Source organism: Equus przewalskii, chromosome 20, assembly GCF_037783145.1.
Source record: "Equus przewalskii isolate Varuska chromosome 20, EquPr2, whole genome shotgun sequence".
In the NCBI taxonomy this organism is placed as follows: Eukaryota; Metazoa; Chordata; class Mammalia; order Perissodactyla; family Equidae; genus Equus; species Equus przewalskii.
In genome coordinates this window covers 29,090,495-29,116,660 of record NC_091850.1, presented here as the reverse complement: position 1 = coordinate 29,116,660, position 26,166 = coordinate 29,090,495, and the positions used below count along the sequence as shown (strand labels likewise).

The 26,166-nt window shown below is 42.8% G+C and overlaps 1 protein-coding gene across 2 annotated transcripts; it reads right to left on the bottom strand.

Moving 5' to 3' along the window:
- Nucleotides 1-3,107: 3,107 nt before the first annotated feature.
- Nucleotides 3,108-24,797, bottom strand: LOC103545456 (UDP-glucuronosyltransferase 3A1-like). 2 transcript variants are annotated; one of them, XM_008512110.2, is made up of 7 exons: nucleotides 24,488-24,797; nucleotides 21,471-21,572; nucleotides 15,305-15,419; nucleotides 12,339-12,870; nucleotides 9,990-10,221; nucleotides 8,008-8,227; nucleotides 3,108-6,250 (listed from the first exon to the last, which is right to left on the bottom strand). In XM_008512110.2, exons 1-7 carry the CDS (start codon nucleotides 24,765-24,767, stop codon nucleotides 5,974-5,976), a joined length of 1,758 nt encoding a protein of 585 aa, XP_008510332.2. In that variant the 5' UTR covers nucleotides 24,768-24,797; the 3' UTR covers nucleotides 3,108-5,973. The 2 variants fall into 2 exon arrangements, with proteins under 2 accessions (XP_008510332.2, XP_070443104.1); XM_070587003.1 differs by having other exon boundaries at nucleotides 24,492-24,735.
- Between the last annotated feature and the right edge of the window lie 1,369 nt (nucleotides 24,798-26,166).

The window sequence follows — 26,166 nt, the reverse complement described above, 5'->3', positions numbered from 1 at the left end:
TTACATTCAAGTCTTTAATCCATTTTGAGTTGATTTTTGTGCATGGTGTAAGGAAATGGTCTACTTTCGTTCTTTTGCATGTGGCTGTCCAGTTTTACCAACACCATTTATTGAAGAGACTCTCTTTTCTCCATCGTATGCTCTTGGCTCCCTTGTCGAATATTAGCTGTCCATAAACGTGTGGGTTTACTTCTGGACTCTCAATTCTGTTCCATTGATCTGTGTGTCTGTTTTTCTGCCAGTACTGTGCTGTTTTGGTTACTATGGCTTTGTAGTATAATTTGAAATCAGGGAATGTGATACCTTCAGCTTTATTCTTTTTTCTCAGGAATCCTTTGGCTATTTGGGGCCTTTTGTTGTTCCATATAAATTTTAGGATTCTTTGTTCTATTTCTGAGAAAAATGTTGTTGGAACTTTGACAGGGATTGCATTGAATCTATAGATTGTTTTAGGAAGTATGGACATTTTAACTATGTTAATTCTTCCAATCCAAGAGCACAGAATATCTTTCCATTTCTTTGTGTCTTCTTTGAGTTCTTACGACAATGTTTTATAGTTTTTGGTGTACAGATCTTTCACCTCTTTGGTTAAGTTTATTCCTAGGTATTTTATTCTTTTTGTTGCAATTGTAAATGGGATTGTATTCTTAATTTCTCTTTCTGCTACTTCGTTGTTAGTGTATAGAAACACAACCAATTATTGTATGTTGAATTTGTATCCCATGGCTTGACTGTATTCTTTTATTGTTTCTAAAAGTTTTTTAGTGGATTCTTTAGGGTTTTCTAGATATAAAATCATGTTGTCTGCAAAGAGTGACAGTTTTATTTCTTCTTTTCCAGTATGGATCCCTTTTATTTCTTTTTCTTGCCTGATTGCTCTGGATAGGATTTCCAATACTATGTTAAATAAGAGTGGTGACAGTGGGCATTCTTGTCTGGTTCCTGTTCTTAGGGGGATAGCTTTCAGTTTTTCTCCACTGAGAATGATATTTGCTGTGGGTTTGTCATATATGTCCTTTATTATGTTGAGGTATTTTCCTTCTATACCAATTTTATTTAGAGTTTTTATCATAAATGGATGCTGTATCTTGTGAAATACTTTCTCTGCATCTCTTGAGATGATCATGTTATTTTTATTCTTCATTTTGTTAATGTGGTGTATCACACTGATAGATTTGTGGATGTTGAACCGTCCCTGCATCCCTGGAATGAAACCCACTTGATCATGATGTATGATCTTTTTATATATTGCTGTATTTGATTTGCTAGTATTTTGTTGAGGATTTTTGCATCGATGTTCATCAGTGATATTGGCCTGTAATTTTCTTTTTCTGTGTTGTCTTTGTCTGGTTTTGGTATCAGGATAATGTTGGCTTCATAGGATGAGTTAGGAATTCTCCCCTCCTTTTCAATTTTTTGGAAGAGTTTGAGAAGGATAGGTATTAAGTCTTATTTGAATGTTTTGTAGAATTCACCAGGGAAGCGATCTGGTCCTGGACTTTTCTTTTTGGGGAGGTTTTTGACTCCTGTTTTGATCTCCTTGCTGGTGATTGGTATATTCAAATTCTCTACTTCTTCTTGGACCAGTGTTGGAAGGTTGTATGTTTCTAAGAATTTATCCATTTCTGCTAGATTATCCACTTTGTTGGCGTATAGCTTTTCATAGTATTCTCTTATTATCTTTTGTATTTCTGCAGTGTCCGTTGTACTCTCTCCTCTTCCATTTCTGATTTTATTTATTTGAGCCTTCTCTCCTTTTTTTGTGGTGAGTCTAGCTAAGGGTTTGTCCATTTTCTTTATCTTTTCAAAGAACCAGCTCTTGGTTTCATTAATCTTTTCTATTCTTTTTCAGTCTCTATTTTGTTTATTTCTGCTTTGATTTTTATTATTTCCTTTCTTCTGCTGATTTGGGGCTTTGTTTGTTCTTTTTCCAGTACCCTTAGATGTGCTGTTAGATTGTTTATTTGGGATTTTTCTTTTTTATTGAGGTAGGCCTGAATTGCTATAAACTTCCCTCTTAGAATCGCTTTTGCTGTATCCCACAATCCTGGTCCGTGCACACTCCCAACCCCCTGAAGCATACCCCAACACTGCACTGCAGAGGCCCCCACCTCTCCACCAATGCCCCCCACAGTTCAGCTGGTCCTCAGACAGGCCCTGCCCCACAGAGGCGGAGACATTCACCTGCCTGTAGAGGATCAAGGCACCCAGTCAGTGCAAGCCAAAAAGTAGCCTGAGGGCTTGCTGTTGGATGGGGCCAGTCCCTAGGGCAGCCTGCCTGTCCTGGTTGAACTGGATTAAATCTGTGCTCTAGTGGGTGTAGCAGATCCCTGGGCTAAGAGGCCAAGAGAAGAACCTCAATGGTGCCTACCTGTGTCTGTGTCAGCACGCCTGGACCAGGTCAAAACAATGGCCCCCACCAATGTCTCAATCCCGGAGAGGTACCTCCTCTCACCAAGTTGCTCCCAAAGCCCACTAGGTGAGTCTCTTTTCACCAAAGGACCGTCAGCCTTCTCTCTGGTGATTTTTGTTTGCTGCAATCAGTGAGTCTGTGCGCGGGCCCTTTAAGACCCGGATCTTTTCAGCTTTCCACCAGTAGCTTTTCTGGGAGTGTCCTCGCTGCAGTTAATAGCCAGCAAAGCCAGTCAGTAAGACTCCTGTCTCAGTTGGGCTGAGTCTGAAGGATGCATATATCAGTATATGCCCGCTCCGGACCTTGATCCTCCCGGGAGGGCTCGTACCTTAGGGTGGCTCCCACCTGGCCAGCTGAGAAGCTCCGCTTCTCCTAAAGGTGGTTTTTTTCTCTCCAGCAGGAATTTCTGCCTCTTCTGCCTTAGTCAGGACTGCCCCTTGTTGTGGGGGTTCTTTTTATCCAGTTTTCAGTTTCCTATCCAGGGTAATTTTTCCAAAAATAGTTGTAACCTGGTTGTGTTCGTGGGAGGAGACGAGTTCAACATCTGCTCACACCACCACCTTGACAAGATCTTGTTATGACCATCTTGAAAAAGATGCGCCTCAACTATTTGAACACCTTCGGAAAGCTATGCAAAAAATCTGATAGATATCCATCACCAAAAGTTACTTTTAATGGTCCAACAACTGAAAAATCACAGTTTATTCTTGGTTTTTATTTAAAACAAAGAATTGCAAAGCATTTTAATGACAAACTGTTCTTGCTCAATCATTACATTTTAAACTATTCATTTGGTACCCCCATTTTTCCACCCTGGGGCAATGCACCACAGTGAGAATAGGGAGGCATGAAAGCTGTGTATTTCTTTTGCAAAATAAGTTTCAGGAAATTGTGAAAAGTGTGGCAGGAAAGAGACTCTACCAACCAAACTTCACATTGTTAGGCAGACCAGTGTTAGGAAACTAGAGTACACACAGGTGGAAACTTATCACCTCCAGATGCTCTGTGCCATGCAGCCCTGGAAAGGTCTTCACGCACACATTAAGGCAGAGAGCCCAGGCTGAAGGCCACTGACTTCAGCCCCTCTATTGAGGCTTTGCATTACTGGTGGCCAGTTGGTTTCCCAATGACAAAATCTTTCATCTGAGACAACATGAAGTTCATAAATGGCCACTAAAGGAATATGGAACAAAATAGTCTAGTTCAATAAAATCCCAGGAGAGAAATTGTGACAAAGGGAAGGAGTGAAGGAACTAAACTATTATTTGGTCTTTACCTCTGGCACTCTTTTCTGTGATATTTGTAGGCTTGCTCATTTGTAAAATCTCTCCAGAAGACAAAGCTCACCTTGCTACCACAATGAGAAAGGAAGAGTGGTCACTGGCTGCCATCCCTCTCAAAGGTCTCACCTCAGACAAGAGAGGGGGCCTGTCACCAGAAGGCGTCTACAGACCTTGTTTGTGGAAGCTTCTCTTATTTGCATTTGTACTAACACAAGAAGATCTCTCAAAATTCACCTTGGAGGTTTAATGAGGGAAAATAAAAACACAGGGGACTTAATCCCTAGTGCAAGTGTTATCTGACTATTAATTACTGTTATCTTAAGGTTAAATTTGAAGAAATTTGTAGGAAATCCACTCTGACAGATGGGTTTTAAAAGTTCTAAATATTTCATTTGAATACTTATAAAAAATAAACAATTAACTAACTTAAAGGCTGGCATGGACAAAGGAGCCTCCCTAGGTCTTAGGGGCAAAAAATGTGGCTAAAAGAAAATATCCCAAGAGAATTCCCTAGCTGATCAAACTGCCCTCTACATGTGTGGGCAGGGAATCAGCCTGAGGGGGAGTTTCCAACAACCAGGACCACCATGTAGTAGGGCAGGTTATTCATTGCAAAAAGGTGGCCACAAGAGGGACAAGTTGGTACTCAACCAACCCATCTCCACACCTCAGGCCCTGTGCCTTGGTTGGAGGAGGCAGCAGGTTTTGTTGCTCTCATCTTAATTAGCACCATAGCTCCCTCTCCATGTGTGGTTGCCCCAGCTGGTGCCTGTTTCCTTGGGTTGGGCTGATTAGACACATCCACCCCATAATGGCAGAAACAAAAGGAAGGAACTAGGAAAGCAGAACACACTTCACAAGATAAAAGACTACTGTTCCTATTTTGCACATTCACCACTCTGAAAGGTCTGCTTTCCACCTACAGGTGGAAATAGTGGGTGTAAGACTGTCCCTGAAGTCACTGAGTCTCAGGGTCAAAGGTGGAACAAAACATCCCATCCAGCCCCTCCCTGCCTGCCCTCCACAAGTGGCCAAGGCTCAGGTTTCCTCCCATTATCCATTGTCCTTTGTTTTTCTTTCTACCAACCCCAACCCAGGAGCCAGGAGAGGGGACATTTCTTAGACTTTTTGTACAGCTAAGGGTGCCTATGTGACTCAGGTCTGGTCAACGGGATTTAAGTAGAAGTGTTGGGGTAGCTGGAGAGTCTGGGTGAATAAAAAGGGCAACTCAGCTGGCAGAAACCTGCTTTATTCACTTTGCCCAAATTTCCAGGTGCTGGCTGGATACAAAAAGACATTCTTGAAAATCCAGGGCAACCTTGAGGATGAAAGCCACCTGCTGAAGAAGGCAGATCAACCAGACAAGAAATCTGCATTGAGTACATTCTGGAGCCACCACACCAGCCCTGCACTGCCTGCCTACCTGCAGATCTCTTTTACATGAGAAAAACAAGGAGGAAAGAGAAGAACACCCTCAGCTGTGGCTGCTACTTTTTTTTCTGGTTTCTATTACTATCAAGTAGATGCAATTCCCAAGAGTATGTCACGTATAGAAAGGCTCAACTGTCAAGAGGCACAAAAAAACAGTTTAAAAATAAATAGCCTTCTTTCTCATGAATTTATTTTTTTAATATGAAAGTTGAAAGACAGCTCAATGCTATGAAACACAGAGACCAAGGCCACTTGAGCCCCTGACCACCCTGCAGGCTCCACACCTGATCAGCAAGGAAGGAGCTCTCTGCAGGAACCAAGGCAGGAGCCAGACAGGGTCCTGCAAGAGTGGTTCCCTCCTGAAGGCACATGCGCAGGACAGACTTTCTAGCTTTGATGAGAGTTTGGAGGAGAAGCCAACAGATAATAAAAGAATTAGGAAAGCACCCATCTTAGCTGTTATTCCATGACAAGTGGTAGGGCAGGTGAGAGGGAAAGAGGCTCAGAAGATACTGGCCATAGAGTCTAGAGTGGTTCAGGCTCAGTGCCTGGAAGAGGGGCATGATAAGGAAGGGCTTCGAGGCTTAAAGTCTGAGGGCCACTGGGTCCAAATGCCCCAGGGACAGAATCATAGACTAGCCTTGGCTGACTCACTAATAAAGAAGGCCACAAGTGCTGAGTAAAGAAATCTGATCACAGGAAGAAAACAGCGAGCAGGAATTTGAGGCACAATTAGCAAGTGGATACCATGTGGAGAACAGGGCTTGCCAGAACCCAAGAAAGGGTGGGAGGTTCCCAAGAAACGGTGACCCCCCCAAATACTGCCACCCCAGGCTACACTTGACATCAGGCCTTCTTCAGCTTCCTGGCCCCACACAGCCACCTGGCCACCATGCCCAGCAGCTTCCCACAGAGCCACATGGTGCCCACGGTGAGCACCAGCAGGAACAAGAAGACATCGAGCAGGTACTGTTCATACCATGGCTGTTGGAAGGCGTGGGGCTTGAGGTGCGCTGCACCCCCTGTCTGCAGGATGTGGTTGGTCCAGCCCACCAGCCGCTGGGCAGGAGTCAGGGGGTGGGAGCGCCTGATGATGCTGGCGGCCACGGCTGCAGATTTGTACCTGTTGGCCGAGACAGAGGCGGGGCATTACTCTTGTGGTCTCAGAGACCTTAGAGACCTTGTATCACACACAGGCACTTCCTACCATATGCACAAAGGCTCCACTTCAAGGAAGAGTCGTTGGCCTGGGCTTGCCACTGGCTGGATGTGTCCCCTTGAAAAGTTCCAACTGGTATCAACATGCTACAATCCATGCTTAATGCAGAAAGTGCTAACTTATAAAAGAGTGACAGGGTCTATAAGGACTAGTCTCTACTTCAAGGAGGCTTATGATATACTCCAGAAAATGATACATGATGTAATTTATATATGAAGAGAGAGAGGAAGAGACAGCGTGCACACCTACTTTCTGCTGGTGTCTGGGCTAGTGACAGATATGACTCTGGAGACTGTCGCCCATGAGGATACCTGCACTATTCTCCCCTTCAAAGCATCGCATTGACCAGCACTGGCTCCACGGGCTACAGCCTGCGTGTGTGCACAGGGCCCCACACTTAGATGGCTGCTGCGCTTCATTTAATTCTCAGTTGTCAACATCTTGAAATATTTAAACTTTATTACAAAGGGCTCTACATTTCCATGTTGCATCGGGCCCCACAAATCATGAAGCCCACCCTGATCCACGATGTCTGGGAACCATCCCAGGCCAAATGACTCTTTCACGAGGGCATGTGGTTCATGGCCATTTTGGGTCAAGGTCTTTGAAACTCCAATGAAAGTTACAAATCCATTCTTGAGAAAGTAAACATTTGTAACACATGAGATACCAAATATACATAAAATTTCTGAGTTTTCTGACTCTGAATTTTAATACCTTTTGTAGGACTTAGAATCACAAGTTATGTGGTTGTTTTTCCATCATCTAAGAAGAACTACTTGTGGGGCTCCTACATGCAAGGTAGAATGTTAGGTCTTGAGGTCTGATTCAGGTTTCTGCCCTTGAAGTTATTCAGTCCTTCTTAGTTATAAGAAAAAAATACATATTTTTCTCTTCACAGGAGAAGATTGTGCTGGATGGGAAGTCAAATAAGAGATCAATGAGCCCCTTTACTGACTCACTTAACAGAAATTCCTTCAGACTCACTTTGTGGCAGGCTCTGTGCTAGGCCCTGGGAATATTGCGGAAAACAAGAGACACATGGTACTGTCCTGGGAGGGCTTACTCTCTACTTTCTAGTGTGGGAGACAGACAATAAATTAAAACCTAAAGAAATGGAGTACTCAGATCCTGGGAAGTGTTAAGAAGGAAACAATGAATGACAACTGGTGTGGGCAGGAGAGGAGTCTAGTTAGGAATGAAAAACAAAGATGGCCTCTCTAAGGAGGCGATATGGGTTATGAGATCCAAATGTGATGAAGGAGCCAGCCCTGTGAAGAGAAGGGGAGATGTGTCCTAGGCAGCAGGACACACAAAGGTCCTGAGGTAGGGAAGAGTGTGGCACATTTGGTACAGGAAGGCCACCTCCTACTCAGTTGGAATTCTACTAAAAACACCCCAAAATATAAGACCTCTCAAAGAGAAACTGTGTAAGTAGTTTGGTTTCATCACAATCCATAAACCAGAAAATTATTCTCAACATCTGACCTAAATTGCCTAGTCTTGTTCATAGAGGAAAGAGGTCAGCTGTTAGCATCACACACATATTATTCCATATCTTGGAAGTTGCAGGTTTTATTGCAAAAAAGACCCACGTGGTGCCCTTCAAGTTTGATGTCTTCATTCAGCCTACATGATCACAAGCCCAGAGAGCCACATACCTCTTGTCTTCTATGACTTGCTTCATCTTCAGAGCCAGTGTCTCAGCCTTGATCTGCTTTACCTGGATAGAGACACCAAAGTTTTTGGCTTCTACCCGGAACAGATTTTCAGGCTGGTCACCAAAGAAGGGAATCCCCACCATGGGCACACCATGTTGGATGGCTTCCATGATGCTATTTATCCCACCATGGGTGACAAAGAGACGGATGCGAGGGTGAGCTGTTGCAAATAATGAAGAAAGTAGAACATTTCAGGATGAATAGTTATAGAATACCTGGTAAAGAAGAAAGGGCAGAAGAAAACAACAATGGACTCTCAAATTGTGTTCGAAGCATTGTAAAGATAATGTTGCTTGGGACACATTCAAGGTGCTTGTTCCAACATACAGGATTCCAAGTCTTGCCTTTGTACAGAGACTCCTTGACAAAGACAGAACCCAACTAAGACTGAGAAGCCAGTGAATTCTGTAGAGAATAGTGCTAGGCAAGGCATGTATCTCCATCCATCCATCCTTCCACCCGTCCATCCTTCCATCCTTGTCTCTATCATCCCAGTGCCTTTTTTTGCTTTTCTCTTTTCTTTTTCCTTTGTGTCTCCATGTGTCTCTTTCTCTGTCTCTGTCTCCCTCTGTTTTGAGCAATCTTTTCTCATCCGCCAACTAACTTCCCTCTTCTCTGAATTCCTGACACATTCATTGACATCACAACTCATGTGGCGCTCATAAAAGTACACTGTATGTGTGTCTCCTCAAATTTACGAGAACACCATTGAAAGCAGAGACTGTAACCTACACTTCAGTATTTTCAGTTCCAGTGTTTCCATCCCACCTTTAACCAGAGCTAACTAAAATGTTTGTTGACAATAAAGAGCTCATCTCAGCCTGTGCTGCATCAGATCTCCTTGTTTCCTTTGAAATGAGAATCATGTGCCCCACTCCACACTTAGAGAAATACATTTGCAGAAGTAGAGCCAGGAATGTGTTTCTTAAATTTCCCAGATGATTTTGAATCGTAATCTTGGTTAAGGCTCTCTCATCCAGCTCATGTCTATGGCAGTGAGGAGTCTCTCAGAAGCATCTATGGGCACAGAGCAAATCTGAAGGGGAGTGAGGGGACTCTCTGGTACCAGAGACTCAATGGAACAAAGAAGTGGCTATGAGGTAGCTCAATTTGGCACTTGGGTATTTTGGCACATCCTAAAGACATTGTGGGCTTCAGTTTTGTGAAGGTATGAATCGTTCACAGCTTAGCAGCTAAGGAAGTTGTATCTGTGTGTCTGTGTGGTGTGTGTTCGTGTGTGTGTAAGAGCATGTGGGTGAGCAGGTGCTCATGAAGACACTAAATACAGTGACATCCTGCCCCTGGTATGTGTTCTCAGGATTCACAGGTTGTTTTGGATTGTGCTTGGGTGACCTTATTCAAGACAAATGCAGCATGTCAATGTGACTTTTTTAAAAATGTTCTTTTCTTTTCTGTGATTAAGATTTGCCTGTGATAACATCTGTTGCCAATCCTCCTCTTTTTTTGCTTGAGGAAGATTAGCCCTGAGCCATCATCTGTGCCAATTTTCCTTTACTTTGTATATGAGATGCCTCCATGGCATGGCTGATGAGTGGAGTAGGTCCACACCTGGGATCCGAACCCGTGAACCTCAGGCTGCCAAAGCAGAGCATGTGGAACTTTAACCACTCAGCCATGGGGCAGCCCCATGTCAATATGACTTTGATGGCTGCTGACATCTAGCATGGGATAAAAAAGAATGAAAGGGAGATGCTTCTTTTGACATCTGATCTCATTGGTAGCATAGCCTGAGTCCCCAAGAATTCCAGCTGGCTGTTCCATTCCTGTTTTCTGAAGGCTTGCTTTTAACTACCAGCGGCTCCTTCTCATGCTGATGGGATTGTCCAACCAGAGGTTAGAGCACTGATGAGCAATAAAGACATGTAAATAAGATGAGAGATGCAGATCTGGGTAGTCCTTACCCAGGAGGTCACTCTGAGGAAGCCAGTCCACAATTTTCACATTTTCTGCCAATTTGATGTCTTCAGGCCAATGAGAAGGATTACACTTCCATATCACCCCTTGAGGTAGATGAGCAAAGGCCCTGTTCATCTCCTTGAAAACATACTGGGACTGAAAGATGTTCACCACAGAGCCCAGGGCCACAAGGATGAAACCAGAGTCTCCAAACTTGGCAATGAAATTCTCAAATTCCTAGAAAGAGGTAAGAAAGGAAAGGTGGTGAACAAAGATTTCACAAAAGCCAGGACATCCATGAAATGAAAGTCAGCAATTTACTGAACACAGCTTCCTGTCACACCTAGAATTCACTGTCCTGAAACTATTATCTGAGCCCAAGAGACAACTCAGCATCCTCTGCATTGTGCTTATTCCCATTGTGTTGGTGGGAACATCTTTCCTCTTTGAAGCCCTGACATAGTATCAGAGGCATTCCAGACTCTTTACTCATTTTGGGAGCATGGAGGCATGGGCACTTGGGAGTTTCCAAAGCCAGAACAGAGGTGGTAGTGTAAGGAAGAAGTCCAGTGGGGATCAGGGTCCATCAGTGGATGGTAGGACTTCTGGAGGCTGGAGAGGAGAAGTTTGGAGAAGGCCTCTGGCATAAGAAGAAGTAGACACAGAATGGGGGAGGCACGTGGCCCCCCACACCAAACGCGCCATGTCGCATGCTTTGCTCTGATATTCCATGATATTCTCAGTCACTGATCTTTGTAATTCATCTCCTACCTCAGTAGTTCACCTACGTGAATGCAAATTACATACACATGGGAAGACTCTTAAAAAGGGCAAGGTCCAATCCCAACTCCAGACCTGGGCACTTTATTTTTAAAAGTCCTCCAGACAGTTTTTAGGGAGAGTTGTGACCTAATGGTGCAATCTTGCCTTTAACACAGTTTTGTCAATTCTGAATTCCACAATTTCTTATGATCCTGATTCTCTCTGTACTTCTGTGGCTCCTTCTCAACTCCTAGACCCTCATTCTATTATGTTGATTTCATCAAGCATAACTCTGCCTGTTTACCTGTCCAAAGGACCACTTTAAAACAGCCTTTTATAATTACAAAAACAACATAAGACCATTATTAGAGATTGGAAAATACAGAGAAGAAAATTTTTTGAAGAAAGTGTCTATTATCTCATACCCAGTGCAACGTTTACTCCCATTATGCTCCTGCTTAACAATTCCCTCCCCCGGCCTTTGGGCAAGGCCTGACTTACCCTCCTACATCATACCTCCTGAAAACTGGCCTGGTTATATTTGTGAGTGACTCTTCCACTATCTGGTCTAGCAAGTCACCAAGGGAACCCAGCGTCATCTCACTTCTAACTCCACATTTGGTGCTCCCTGTTCTCTTCACTTGTAATGCCTTTCCTCCTGCTCATTCCTACAAGTCCTGCCACCAAATCAGAGTCCATCTAGTCCATGGATCATTCCCCAACTTTTCCTGCTCACAACGCAAGGTCAATAGAGGAAGGGTAGACACATTGGTGCCTGGAAGGCCCAGGCCAAATCAGGGTTCTTCTTCGCTCCGAAATGAATGATTGTGGGAAATTCACTCACACCACCTGAGCCTCTGTCTCTCATTTATAAAAATGGAGATCATCATACTTCCCTCTAGGTGGCAATATATATAAGATAAATTCTGTGAAATGGCAACCCATTGCTGATAGGCAACAGGCAGCCAACTAATCTCAGCTCCCTCCTTTTTGAAAACTTCTAGCTGTGGTTCTGAGTCTATGCATTCAAAACTAACTGGGCAGCTTTTACAACTGACAATGCTCAATACTGACCCAGATTGACCAAATCTGGAGGTATAGGTAGGGGTAGGAACCAAGGCTCTACAGGCTGAGGATCCTGGAGATGATGTCAGCAGTCAGTCCCATGCAGTCTCACCTTGGTTACACCCTGTCTCACAGTGTTGTGTGTTTGATTGTGAATACTCATCTCCTTAACAATTCTTGCATGTGACGGATGCTTACTGCATATTTACTGTACATATGATCATACAAAATTCAAATGAAAATATCAACTTATTAAAAAGCTTATTTCCACTAGGGCCAGGACTAGGCTGAGGCAAGAGAGGACCCTGGGTGTTCCATTTAAGGAAATCCTCAATCGCAGGGTTGTGCAAGTCTATCACTCTACTTTCATGTCCCTGAAAGTGAGTACTTCCTTAAAAAGTGTGCCCTAGGTGCTTCACTTGCCTCATCCTACCCCACTCCCAGGATCTCACTACCAGAGGCAGCCAACAGCTCTGCACAGACGACCTCTGCACGAAGCCCATATTGAGAACTAAGGTTTTACTTACTGGTGGTACTGCTTTAACAGGTTTGGCCATTAAGCCTCCAACATACACAGTGTTGGGGAGCAGAGGCCGAGCAAAATCAAAGGCAAAGTCAGAGTTAACTAACGACAGCTCTGCTTTCTTTAGGAGATGAGACAAAACTGGCCTAGAGCCTTCGGGGAAATGCTCCTTGATGGTGTTGTCAAATGTAGAGTGAATTTGCCATTGCTTCATGGAGAAATCAAAAAATTTCAGGAAGTTCCTCACTCTGTCCCAGAAGTCCATGCGGTCGCTTAGCAAGGAATCAAATACTGGCACATAAGAGAGGGGGCTTGGTAGTCCAAAATCAATAAAGCCAAACGAGGTGGAAATAATGGAGACAAACGGTTTCCCAAGCTTCTCAGCAACCAGGAGAGAACACAAGTCAAATCCTTCAACAAATAACAAGTCAAAGTTCTCATTCTTTAAGGAGTCCATGATATCATTTCTCTTTAGCAAATGACTGCACTGAAGTCCCAGTAGTTCCATGAATTTTAAAAAGTTTTCAAATTTGTCTCTGAGAGAAAGAAAATCAAAGATAAGTATTCTTTGAAAGCATTAATTTCACAATATATAAAAGAATCTTGGGCTACAAAGAAATTTCCCAGGTAAGCAAGACCACATCTATTAGCAGCATCCTATTCCACCATTGTCTGTTAATACCTTCTTCTCCATCAGGCTGGCAGATGTTCTGTTCCTGTGAATGTTTCCTTCCTCCCTTCCTCATCTCCTCTATGAAGCAAATCCCAAGCACTCCCTAAGCCAGTTCATTAGAAACTTTATCTTTGAACTCTCGGTTCTTGAAATCCATGGGCACAGTTGAATTACCTTAACTGAAATCAGACTGCCACTGTTGGACCTTCTGCCCTGAGAGCCTTCTATGACCATAGCTGACTTCACAAATCTCTTCCTACTTGATAAATCCTGTGATGTTCTCCTTAACTTTCATTTACATACTGGTTTTTTATAAGTAATTTTCTTGTGTACTCAGCCAAACTGGGGAAGTTTCTTGACACACAGTTCCAAGAATATTGACATACAGACTTTATAAAACATCTCTGTGTATTTGGCATATAAAAGATCACTTCACACAAGGGATCCTTAGATTGTATTAGAACTCAAAATCTCAGCTAAAAATAGGAATTCCACATCTCTATGCCCATGGGTTAAGCAATGAAAAAAAAATAGCCTGGTTTTGAAATACATTATTAACCTTTCCACTTCAATAAATGCGGTGGTATCCAGAGAAGATAATGGCAAATCTTACTGACATGTAATTAAGCTTCAGCCTATGGAATTATTCCAGGGACCAACTTCTTCTAATCCCTTCCCATCACTGCCTATATAGAAAATGATCCTGTTTCCTGTTTGTACAACATATGGGGAAATAGATGAGGATGCTCATCTGTTCTTTAAGGCACCAGAGGTAAGACGTGCAACAGCTCAAGACATCAGGGGCCTGCCAGGTGCTTGGAGGACCAAGAGAGTCAAAACTCTGAAAAAACCTTTAATTGTAGACCACTGCAACATCACATCCCAGACAGAGAAGTCTCACAATCTGAGAACTCGTTCACAATATGCACATCTCTACCTGATCTTCAGGATCAACTTCAACTCACACAGTAGAAGTGACTGCTTGGTATTTTTAAAGATTTCACCTAACAAAGGAGTAGTTGCCAAATATTTTAGATAATGGCAGCGTTGCTGTAAAATTCCCAGAATATAGTTTTTTAGTCACATTTAAAATTTAGCTAATAGGGGCCGGCCCCATGGCCGAGTGGTTAAGATTGTGTGCTCCACTTTGGCAGCCCGGGGTTTTGCTGCTTCAGATCTGGGGCGCAGACATGGCACCACTCATCAGGCCAAGCTGAGGTGGCATCCCACATGGTACAACCAGAGGCACTCACAACTAGAATATACAGCTATGTAACGTGGGGCTTTAGGGAGAAGAAGAAAAAAAAAAAAGATTGGCAACAGTTGCTAGGTCAGGTGGCAATAAAAAAATAAATTAAAATAAAATTTACTAATAAATAGAAAAAAAATTTCAAGAATGCACTGTTACCCAGACCTGTTTTCAAAAAATATTAATTTAGGGGAGGAGAGACAAAGCATACACTTAAAATATCTAACAAACAATGCCAGATCATATACACTAACAGCAAGTGTCAGATCAGCAGGTCAGATCAGACCTGTACAGAGCAACTGGGATCTTCCAATCTGAGTGAGGAAAAAAGGCTTTAGGGAAAAAGTCATGTCTGGGCAGAACGTTGATCAGTAAGTAGAATTTTTAAGGTAAAAAGAAGGGGAGAGGACACTGTAATTAACCCAGAAAGACATTGATTTCTGTCTGTCACTTTTATGTTCAAGCTTAAGGAGTTATGTGTTCCCCTCCATTCAAGATGTAGCAAAAGGAATTAGCTTCATGTCTTATTTTGCACGAGGTTGATTACTTTTTAAAAGGACTTTGTGTGGCCAGAAGTTCAAGTACTACAAAATCAACATTCCTAAGTCTTTCCTTCACTAATGAATATCTGTGAAAAGAAGGAGATAAAATAAAAGGGAAAAGGTGGCTTTCATCTCCCTATCAACAGGGAGAGGTTGAGGTGCCTATGCTTCTATGCTGGGGAGATTATAGACAAAGATGGTAAGTGAAGTATTGCAAGGAAGTACCAGAAAGAAAAAGCTCCACTTTACAGAAGTATATTCATGCCTATAGTGGAAAAGGGAGAGTACAGAGCAAGAAAGAATCTCCAGTGACTGGACTAGATGATTTGGTGAGAAATACTTGTTTACCCAACCATCCACTCATCGTCTATCCCTCCCTCCCTCCCTCCATCACTCCATCCATCCATCCCTTTCTCAGAACCTCAGTCCAAGCATACATATACCCATCCACTCATTTGTATCACTGAAGTAGTGCCTCTTTGGTTCTAAGAGTAAATAGAAATTACCTGCCAGCCAAAGCTTCTTCCATAAAGAACTCACAAAACTTCAAAAATTCTTTGAAATCATCTTCAGGTGGAAACCAAGTGACAATTTGGTATGATTTTTCCTCCTCTTTAAAACCTAAGAAAACACCAAAGGGTTAGAAATGATAAATATGTCACAAAATATGGATTAACATTAGCATGATGATAACAACGTGTGTTTGTTCAAATAATTTTATAATTATTTGAATGTAGGCCTTTTGAACTGTTTTTGTTTGGTTCGTTGCTTTCTCATTCATTCAATCTTATAAACTAAAAACATGGATTGGGAACCTTGCAAAGATTCGGGAATGCTTCTCAGTTTAAAGTGATGGAAGCTTCCATTAAAGCTTCCACTGAAGGTATAGCTATTGGTCTCTCTTTACAGGTGAGAAAACAAAGTTAATTGAGTTTAAGATAAAATGTCAAAGTTACACCTGTAGGAAGTGGTAGACTTTGTATTTAAATACAGGTCTCTTTGATTCCAGAGCCCCTGCTCTTTGTGGATGAGAAAAATTCATTCTCCTTATTTAAAGTGATACATCCAAATCATTTTTTGATTCAGTAAAACATCCTCAATGGCTTAATAAAATAGTAGTCCTCTGCACCTCTTTACCAACTTGGCTTCTTCCCCATCACTCACGTGTAGGACAAAGTCTGAGTCGGCTCCTGATGTTTGACAGCTGACAGGTCTCAAACTCTGTCTCCACTCCCTCTTCTGTGTCTCACCTGGACAAACTGTTAAGAAACTCCCCATGCTCCCTCCCACGGAGCTAATGGGAGTTTCAAACCATGCAAGTCAGACCAATCAGCGGCAACGCTCACCCCATCCCAGCCATCTACCCACGGGAAAAACTCAAGCGAGGCATCCCTCCCTGCTCTGCAAAGCCATTTTTCAGATTTGCTTGGGAAAATGTCCTGCTCTTAAAAAAAAAAGCCTTATTATTTGAATAAAACTTTTCATACTTTCTTAATGCAAGTGCCTTCATCAGTCATGACATTTAACCTAACCATCTGTAGGGACTGGGGAGAAATTAATGTGTGGTCCCAAACATGAAAGCTCCCAGACCCAATCTTAGTGAAATTACTGACTCTATCCAAGTATTTACTGGCAAATATTTTAGACCATAGATTTGGCTAATATGTTCTGTTCAGTGACTATTTCAACAGGCTCTCTCCTGTAGTCTGCCTTCACCTTGAAAGGGACAGAATATTCCTTCAACTGGTTACCCATCAAGGACTTCAACAGCCCTACCATTGACCACAATCTTTTTCAGCAAGATCTTAACCATATCCAACTCTCTCCAGGAGCACAGGATGACATTACAGTGACATCATCCTCCTCCAAGGAGACTCGTTTGCCACACTCATTCAAGACATGGAAACATTCACAAAGGACTCACACAAAGGGATGTGCCATTGCCCCCTGGATGAGGCCAGTGCCTCAGTTATATTCCTGGGAATTGTGTGGTCAGTCTAGGGCCCCTCTATCCATGATCCTGTCAAGAAACAACTATTCACTGACGACACCACAAAATTTCAACAAGCCAGACATCTTTAGGCCTTTTTGCATTCTGGAGACAACATATTTCCTGTTTATATGTTTTACTTAACTCCATTTATGCTTATTACTTGAAAATCAGCATACTTTGAATATGGTCCCCAATAACAAAGGGTTCTAGAATCTGTCCAATTTCCAATACAATAGGCCCTGCCATGAGTGTCCCCCAAAGTTGCCTTTACTGTAGAGGCTTTGACAAACTACTCTTGCACTGCCTGCAGTGCTCCTCACCTCCTGTGATGACTGCAGTAGTTTCTTACTGCTGCTATTAAAAAATTACTATAAACTTTGTGTCTTAACACGAATTTATTATCTTATATTTCTACAGACCAGAAGTCCAAAAAGAGTCTCACTGAGATATAAGCAAGTTGTGGGTAGCCCTGCATTCCTTTTGGAAGCCCTAGAAGACAATCTGTTTTCTTACATTTTCCAGATTTTACTGGCTGCCTGCATTTATGGCTCGTGGTCTTCTTCCAACTGGCAATCACACCACTCTGACTTTTCCTTCCATCACTACATTTCCTTCTCTTACTCTCTGTCCTCCTCTTTCTGATAGAAGGCCTCTTGTAATCATATCAGGCCCACTGAGATAATCTAGGTAATTTCTCCATCTCAAGATCCTTACATTAATCACATCGGCAAAGACCCTTTGCCAGGTAAGGTAGCATATTCACTGGTTCCAAGGATTAAGACATGGACATCTTTTGGGGGACATTATCTTTCAACTACCCTCTGCTCTGTGCACCTGAAATACTCATGTACATTGCACGTGGAAAATGCATTCACTGCATCCCAACATCCCCAAACTTCTCAAACCATTACACTATCAACTTGTACTCCAAAATTTCACCTAAATATCATCAGCTCAAAATCCCCAAATTATGTCATCCAAATAATTTTTCAAGTATTGGTGAAAGTCTGGAAATTATCCATCCAGAGACAAAATTTCTTTCCATCTCTGAACCTGTGAAATTAGGAAACAAATTATCTGCTGCCAACAAACAATAGTGGGACAGGTACAAAATACCAGTTACTGACATTATCACTCAAAATGGAACAAAAAGAAACCAAAAAATGAGTTGTCTCTCCTACAACATTTTGACATCCAACTGGGAAAACAATATTAAGTTTTAAGGACAGGAAATAATCCCCTGTGACTTGAAACTCAGCCCTATGAGCTTGAAGCTCTACCCTCTGGACTCACTGTTTTGCCCTCAATTTCTTCTTCATTCTTTATAAAAAGTATCATGTATTTGCAGTAGAATAGTTATCAGCCTCTTTCATATTTTTAGAGTCTGTCAGCATTCTTTCATGTCATCTTCTGTCCCTTTCAGTCCAAACCAGCAGTATTTCTTCTGGTATAAAATTCTGAAGTACCATGTGCATCTCCTGTATATGTCATGGGAATTCAGTCCTCAGGATAATAGGCTGCTCCACAGATTGTACAACAGAATTTCATCTCTTTTTTGGCATCTGCTAATATGGTTGAAGGGATCCACAAGTCACAAATCTAATCTTCAAAGAGCTCTCAGTGAGACTGAATATTCTGACCTTTTAATCCTTCAGAGGCAACAGCAAAAGCTTATCCAACCACACCACTGCATTTCTCTAGAAGAGAGAAGAATTCATTGCTCTCCTCACAGTGAATCCCCTAATTTTTGAATCTTGCAATCTGGATAGATTGAGAATTTCCCAAACCATGAAGTCCTGGTTTCTTTATGCCTAATAGTTCTTCCTTCAATTTATCTCTTTCCTCTGAAATTTTACTATGAGCAGCAAGAATATTTTAATATCTATATTTCTATGAAAATTCTGTTTAGGATGATTTACATATTGTCTTTTAGACATACAGACCAGATAGATTTTCTCTACCATGTTCCTCAGTTCCGTCTGAGTCCTCATTGGCAGAGTTCTTACCATCGGCATGTCTACTGACAGTCTGTTCAAGGCAGTCTAGGCTTTTTCTGTCAAGCTTCTCTATGTCCTATCAGACTCTCCCTAGAACCCAATTGTAATTCTATATAATGGTGGAGCAGTAGTACCTGTGAGCATTAGAGATCTTTACTACTTCACTGCCTCTGATGGCATTCATTTGTTAATGTCGCAAATAAATAAACAAGATGGAGAAATGTGTCCAAACAAGTAGTTAGTGCATGGTTCAAATATTTCAACACAGTGAAACAAGCATCAGGTCAGAAACAATAACCCAATCGTGTGTTTTCCTTCTTGTGGACAATTAGCCAGGCTGTACTACTGAAGTGAGGGATGAATATGCCTTTTCAAAGCTGCAACAATGCCCATGAGGGGAGAATGGTGAAGGAAACTCCACCCACTTAAGCCTGGAACCTGAGGATAAAACTGAAGGGCTCCATGAACTCCCTGAATTGTTTATAGATTCGGTGTACAGATGTTTGTTAAAGGGGTAGAAGGTCTGTAGCTTTCAGTAGCTTTTCAAAATTCATAGGAACAGTCAAAATTATTTTTATTCTAACATTTTAATCTAACTTGATGTAATTTAATATTTTAATTGAATTTTATTATAATTTTTTACATTCAAATAATGACAAAAATTAACATACTACAGCTGTTTAATCAGGTCTGCTGTCAAGGCAGATGCTAAAGGATATGTATAAAAATGATGTGCAATGAAGAATACAGAACCTAATTCCAGAAAGTGATTAAAATGGTTTTTAGTAGGGACTCAGGCAGATATTTGCACAACAGTGCTCATAGCAGCATTATTCACCATATCCAAAAGGCGGAAACAACCCAAATGTCCAGTGACAGACGAATGGATTAACAGTATGTGGTAAATGCATACACTGAATGTTATTCAACCATAAAAAGGAATCAAATTCTCATATATGCTACAACCTAGATGAGCCTGAAGACATTATGCAAAGTGAAATAAGCCAGGCATTAAGGGATAAATATTGTACAATTCCTCTTTAATGAGGTATCCAGAATAGTCAAATAATTCTAGAAATAAAGTAGAATGGTGCTTATCAGGGCCTGGAGGCAAGAGATACTGGACTGTTGTTGTTCACAGGGTACAGAGTTCCAGTTTGTGATGACAAAACAGTCCTAGAGATGGATGGTGGTGATGGCTGCACAGCAATGTGAATGGAGCTAAAGTCAGTAAATTGTACACCAAAATGGTCAAAATGGTCAATTTCATGTTATATATATTTTACCACAATAAAAAATTTAAAAGAAATTTTGACAGGGGCTGGCCCCGTGGCCGAGTGGTTAAGTTCACGCGCTCCCCTGCAGGAGGCCCAGTGTTTCGTTGGTTCGAATCCTGGGCGCGGACATGGCACTGCTCATCAAACCACGCTGAGGCAGCGTCCCACATGCCACAACTAGAAGGACCCACAACGAAGAATATACAACTATGTACCGGGGGGGCTTTGGGGAGAAAAAGGAAAAAATAAAATCTTTAAAAGAAATTTTGACAGAAAAAAATTGTTTCAAAACAATCTGAATAATAACAAAGCCTGAAGTCACCTTCAAGTTTTATAATTTCTCAAAATTTTGTTTCCCAAAAATTCAGCTTAATTTGGGATTCTTCTTTTGAAAAATCAAAGCCTTAGAAACACTACAGATTGGGGCCGGCCCGGTGGCGCAGCGGTTAAGTTCGCACGTTCCGCTTCTCGGCGGCCCGGGGTTCGCTGGTTCGGATCCCGGGTGCGGACATGGCACTGCTTGGCAGCCATGCTGTGGTAGGCGTCCCACGTATAAACTAGAGGAAGATGGGCACGGATGTTAGCTCAGAGCCAGGCTTCCTCAGCAAAAAGAGGAGGACTGGCAGTAGTTAGCTGAGGGCTAATCTTCCTCCAAAAAAAAAAAAAAGAAACACTACAGATTGAGCAATCCAGAGCTTAAAGTCCTAAATCCACCCAACACTGTTATTAACCTGCCTGTGACCTTGAGCTAATCATTTCAGTTCTCTGACCTGCCATTCCCTTGTCCCTCAGCAGAGAAGAATTGATAAGATTTATGAGCCCATTTGACTAAACTGCTTTGGATACAACAACTCGGGAACTTTTGAATCACTTTACACAAACTCATGGGCAATCACTGATTTTTCAAGAAAACAAGATCATCTCAATGATAGATTCTGATCTGAGCTACATAAAGAAGGAACTCCCTGAGAAAGGTTCCTTAAATTTCAGATATCATGAGAGGAGAAAAAGAAAAGTAATCCTTTCCTATTAGAAACCCCATTTATGGCCGAACACTTCTGTTCAATATATTTCCAAGCCAGGTTACAAAGCAGCCTTTCCAGAATAATCTGTAATAAAATGTGGAGGATTGCATGGATGGAGTAAAAGCCCAAGTAAGGGAGGAAAATAGGGGCCTACAGAGTGTGGAGTGCTGGTCAACAGAGCCCAGAAGTGTTTCAGCACATGACAGAAACACACACATACAGAGATACACACCTTTTTCATTCTTTCAATCCAAATACACAATCCAAATCCAAATAATGTAAATACACATTAAAAACTATTTGAAAAACCTTTCTATGCAAAAGGCCTTGTTGTTCTTTGCCTGGAGCAGAAGAAATGAAGAATTAGTGAGAAAGGATACCTGCTATCAATACATTTCCTTCCTGGAGAAGCACAGTGACATTATGACCATGATCTTGAAGAATCTGAGACACTCGGTCCATTAGTAGATGATGGCTTCCACCTAGGAAAAATGCTCAAACTCACTTTTGTAATGATGAGAACAGAGGTTCGGAGGTTGCTAAGTCCAGAAGAGGAGGGGTTAGGAAATAGAAAATTGATCATAAGCGGAGAAAGATGAACTTCTTCATTCACTCTTTCCATATCCATCAGGGTACGCCCTAGCCCATTCACCCAGAGGCTTCTGGGCCACATCCTTGACCTGTGGCAAACCTCCATCAAAGATCCCCTCGTGTGACACTGGTCTCCATGTCAATGTGATGAGCTTCCTGGTGCTTAGGCCTAAGGGATTCCTGATCCTAAGATGCATGCTGCATTTCAGCCATGGCGAAATGGAGACATCGTGTCCTAAACAAATAACTGCTTGGAAGGAAATTTTGGCACAATGTTATGCTGTACGTGTGAAGAGTCCTAATGGACAATCAATCAGAGCTGTCTCTGGAGTCTTTCTCTTTGGAAATTTATGCCAGTGTAGGCGCCAGAAATATGAGAGTTTAAATGTGAGTCCAGGAAACAACCATTGGAGCAGAAAGACATGGAGCTACCACTGACAGCCCAAATCCTTGAGATTCAAACATATTTGGCAGAATTTTTCTCACTTGGATCCTGAATTTTACAGAAGATCAAATTAGGATGTTCAGGATAATCATGGGGCCTGTGGAATGGGCCTGCTGAATCCCATATGCATGAAGCCTGAGACATCACCCATTCTCTGACAATCATGGCATCTTAAGAAAGAGAAGCTTGATCTTCAGGGGAGGTACAAGTTCCATCACGCTCATGTCTTTTCTTAGATCCTGATTCAACATGGGGCCTTTGCTTGAATCTAAGGGTGTTAGAGCAGAGAAAGTCAGATCAGGAGAGAAGTTAAGGGGAAATGTCAAGAATTTGGAGTTGGGGTTAGAGGGGTGTAGTGCTAGAGAAATGGTGTGTCACTATTTCTCAGTTTTTTACACCCAGACTTGCATAGTCTGAAGTACCAGGGGAGGTATAAAGTACAAATGTCCCACATCTCATACCCACATTTTAATCCTTATTAGACCTGGGAGCCAGGAAGAAGGGGTGACCTCACAAGCATCTTATCATGGAGGGTCTTGTGAGCCCCAGTGCCTCCTGGGGCATAGAAGGGGCTTCCAGCACCTCACAACCACACCAGCTCCATGTCCGAGTCCAAGGCAGGAGAGCAGTGTGCCTTCAAGAGGTGAGGAGGCTGTTTTGCTTCACTGCTGCTAACAATTGGAAAGGGGGAAAAAAGCTTTCCAATGGTGTTATAGAGTTTCTTAAGGAGTGATTATAAAAACGCCCCACTGTAAAGTGGTGAGAGTGGAGCTGTGGAGAGGATGGTCTTGGGGTTGGAAATGCTGAGTAAATTCATGGTGTCCACCATTAGGGAGCTCTGTTGTCACCTTGTAAAATGTGCCTCCCTTCTCTGACCCTTAGTTTCCTGCTGAGGAAACTATGGTGGGAACTGAAGTGGATGGTTTGTGGTTCCTTCCAGCTCTAAGATCTCATGACCCAAAAGTGATATAAGGGGTTGAAATAAAGTTTTGGGAAGCTCCATCCTGACACATAGAAATGGCAAGCAATAGAATATATTGGAGTATATGAGGAAGCCCTTTGGTATAAACCTAATTTGGCCTGACGTTGTCTTTCCAAAAGGGCCTGACCGTGGCCGTTGAGCACGCATTGTATATCTGCTTTAGAGATTCCCTATGGCAAGAACAAAGGCCCTTGAGATAAAGGTGCAACTTCCCTCCCCCTCCCAACTTGGCATTTCCTTAAGGATTAAGCATCTTTCCTTAGGCTAGGAACTGATTGCTGCGCTCACCCATGACCACCCAGCTCGAGACAATAGACTTGCTTCCAGCTGCGCTCTCTGAGATAGCAGACCCACTACCTGCTGTGTCCATCAAGCGCTGTGCTGACAGGGCAATCTTGTGACTATTGTGGGAGGGACATTTCAATCATATGTGAAACATCCTGTTTGGGGGTATATAACCACTCTGTATACCTCACTTCTTTGGTGCACTTTCTTCCTTTGGGAAGAAAGACCCCAGGCCATGGTCCTCAGATTTTAGCTCAGAATAAACTCACCCAAATTTTCATTTATAGATTGGTTATGGATTATTTTCGTCGAAATTTCTATCATGATATATTTTTATCACCCTCATTGTGATATATTTTTCCCTTTCATCTTCTATTCTCATTGGTGCAAAAGTAAAAGAAATAAAACTAAAGCCACAAAATGTGAAATGAAGAGTTCCATGAGTCCTTCAAACACTTCCAGCAACAGGGGTGAAAGGTAGGAGGAATGGGATAGATCAGAATGACAGGGTCCACTCTTGAGCGCTGGTCAGTTCTCCCAGTTTCCCCTGGATGAGAGCTCTCAACCCTCCTGATTATCATGGAAATATCTTCAAGCTCCACCCGCGCTCCCGTGCAGCCTTGGAGAATCAGTGCTGCTGCTCCCAGGAGCACCTTTCCCCCACAGCCTCCAAGAACTAACAAATAGGAGCCACAGTCTGTACTGGCAACTGCTGAGCACCCCCCAGAAGTTTAGGATGAGCCCCTGAATGTCCAACCGGCAGCCTGGAGGAGGTGGCCTGGGTCTCCTGCACTGGGCTGCATCTCAAAATTCTGGCCCCAGCTCTGCACTATAGGGAGCTGGTCCCAAGTAAGAAGAGGGAGGAAAGAGTGTTTCTGTTTTCTCCAGAACTGTCTTCTCCACCTCAGTGGTGGGACAGGCCGTTCTCTGCCTCCACAAACAGCACCCACCCCTTCATCCTCCAGCCAGGGAAACAAACCCACTCAGCCTGGAGAATGACACGGGATGACCCTCTGACCTAGGACTATTTGCCTGAGCCCTGGCATGGATGCCTGGGACGCTCCTGTCTCTGGATTCTTTGGCCAAGCACTCACCCACCAAGGACACAGTCAGTATTTTGGCAGCCTCTGAGGGCAGGAGCCCAGGTAGGAGGAAGCAGATGAGAAGCAGCACCCGTGGCCTCATCATGCTGGTTCCTTGTTGGGAGCCTGTGCCTCCTCCAAGAAAAGGGACCATGTGGTGCACAGGCAGTGAAGGATTGGTGCTGGCTGGGAGCTTGGGAGGTGGGAAGAGATGGATTCCACCTGTCTCTCTTCTCTTTGTCTCCTCTCTCCTCCTCCTCTTCTGCCCCTCCTCCCTGAGTTCCTGCTCCATTGGACATTGTACCCTCACCCTCCTGCCCGTGAGCAGTGGGAAGGATGGGTTAGTGAGCTGATCCTTAACCCCTCTCTACCCAGGTAATCACCACACTCACCTCATGGAAAATACTCGGAACCAGGAATGGTAGAGACCTTAGGAAATCACGTGGATGACAGCGCCACCTCAAAGTGACTCGAACTATCTCAGTTTTATGGACCTTTCCCAAACTTATAGTACTCCACCTCCAGTCAAACTGCTCTCATTACCTCACACTGCTGTTCCCATGACCCATTCCCCAGGGACCTGCTTAAAATCTCTTCTAGTGTCCCAAGCACAAGGGACACTACTCCCTGGAAGTAGCTTGTTTCTACTCTCTAGAAACAAAGCCCCAAGGGAAATCAAGCTACCATTCCTATATTATACCTCCGAGGTCCTGTTTTATTTTCTTTTTTTCACTTTTTATTATTTTTTGAGAGAATATTGATTTATAACATTATATAAATTCATTGTATTTCAGCTTCTGTATAGACTGCATCATGTTCACCACCAAAAGCCTAGTTTCCATCGGTCACCATACATCAGTGGCCCTTTACCCCTTCTGCCCCCATCCCACCACTTCCTCTCTGGTAATCGCCAGTCTTCTCCTTTTCTATGTGTTTTTTGTTTATCTTCCACATATGAGTGAAATCATACAGTATTTGTCTTTCTCTGTCTGATTTATTTCACCTAGCATAATTCCCACAAGGTCCAACCATGTTGTTGCAAATGGCATGACTTTGTCTTTTTCATGGCTTAACAATATTCCCTTGTGTAAATACACTGTTCATCCATTGATGGTCACTTGGTTTGCTTCCAAGTCATGGCTATTGTGGAGAAAATCTCGTCATGATGGCAGTGTAGGCAGACTCTGAACTCGCCTCCTCCCATGAACACAACCAGATTACAACTATTCTTGCAAAAATTATCCCAGATAGAGAACTTAAAACTGGATAAAAAGAACCCTCACAACAAGGGACAGTCCTGACTGAGGTAGAAGAGACAGAAATTCCTTCTGGAGAGAAAAAAAGCCACCTTTGCAAGCACCAGAGCTTCACAGCCAGCCAGGTGGGAGTCACCCTAAGGTATGCAGCTCTCCCTGGAGAAGTGGGGATCTGAGTAGGGGCACATTATCACTATAAGCATCCTTCAGACTCAGCACAACTGAGACGAGTGTACTACTATTTGGTTCACTGGCTATTAACTGCAAGGGGCATATCCCCAGAAAAGCTATTGGAGGAATGCTGAAAAACCCAGCTCTTAAAGGGCCTATGCACAAATTCACCCATCTCAGAGAACAACCTAAAATCACCAGAAAGAAGGCTGCACAGACGTTTGGTGAAAAGAGACTCACCTGGTAGGCTCTAGGTGCATCTCA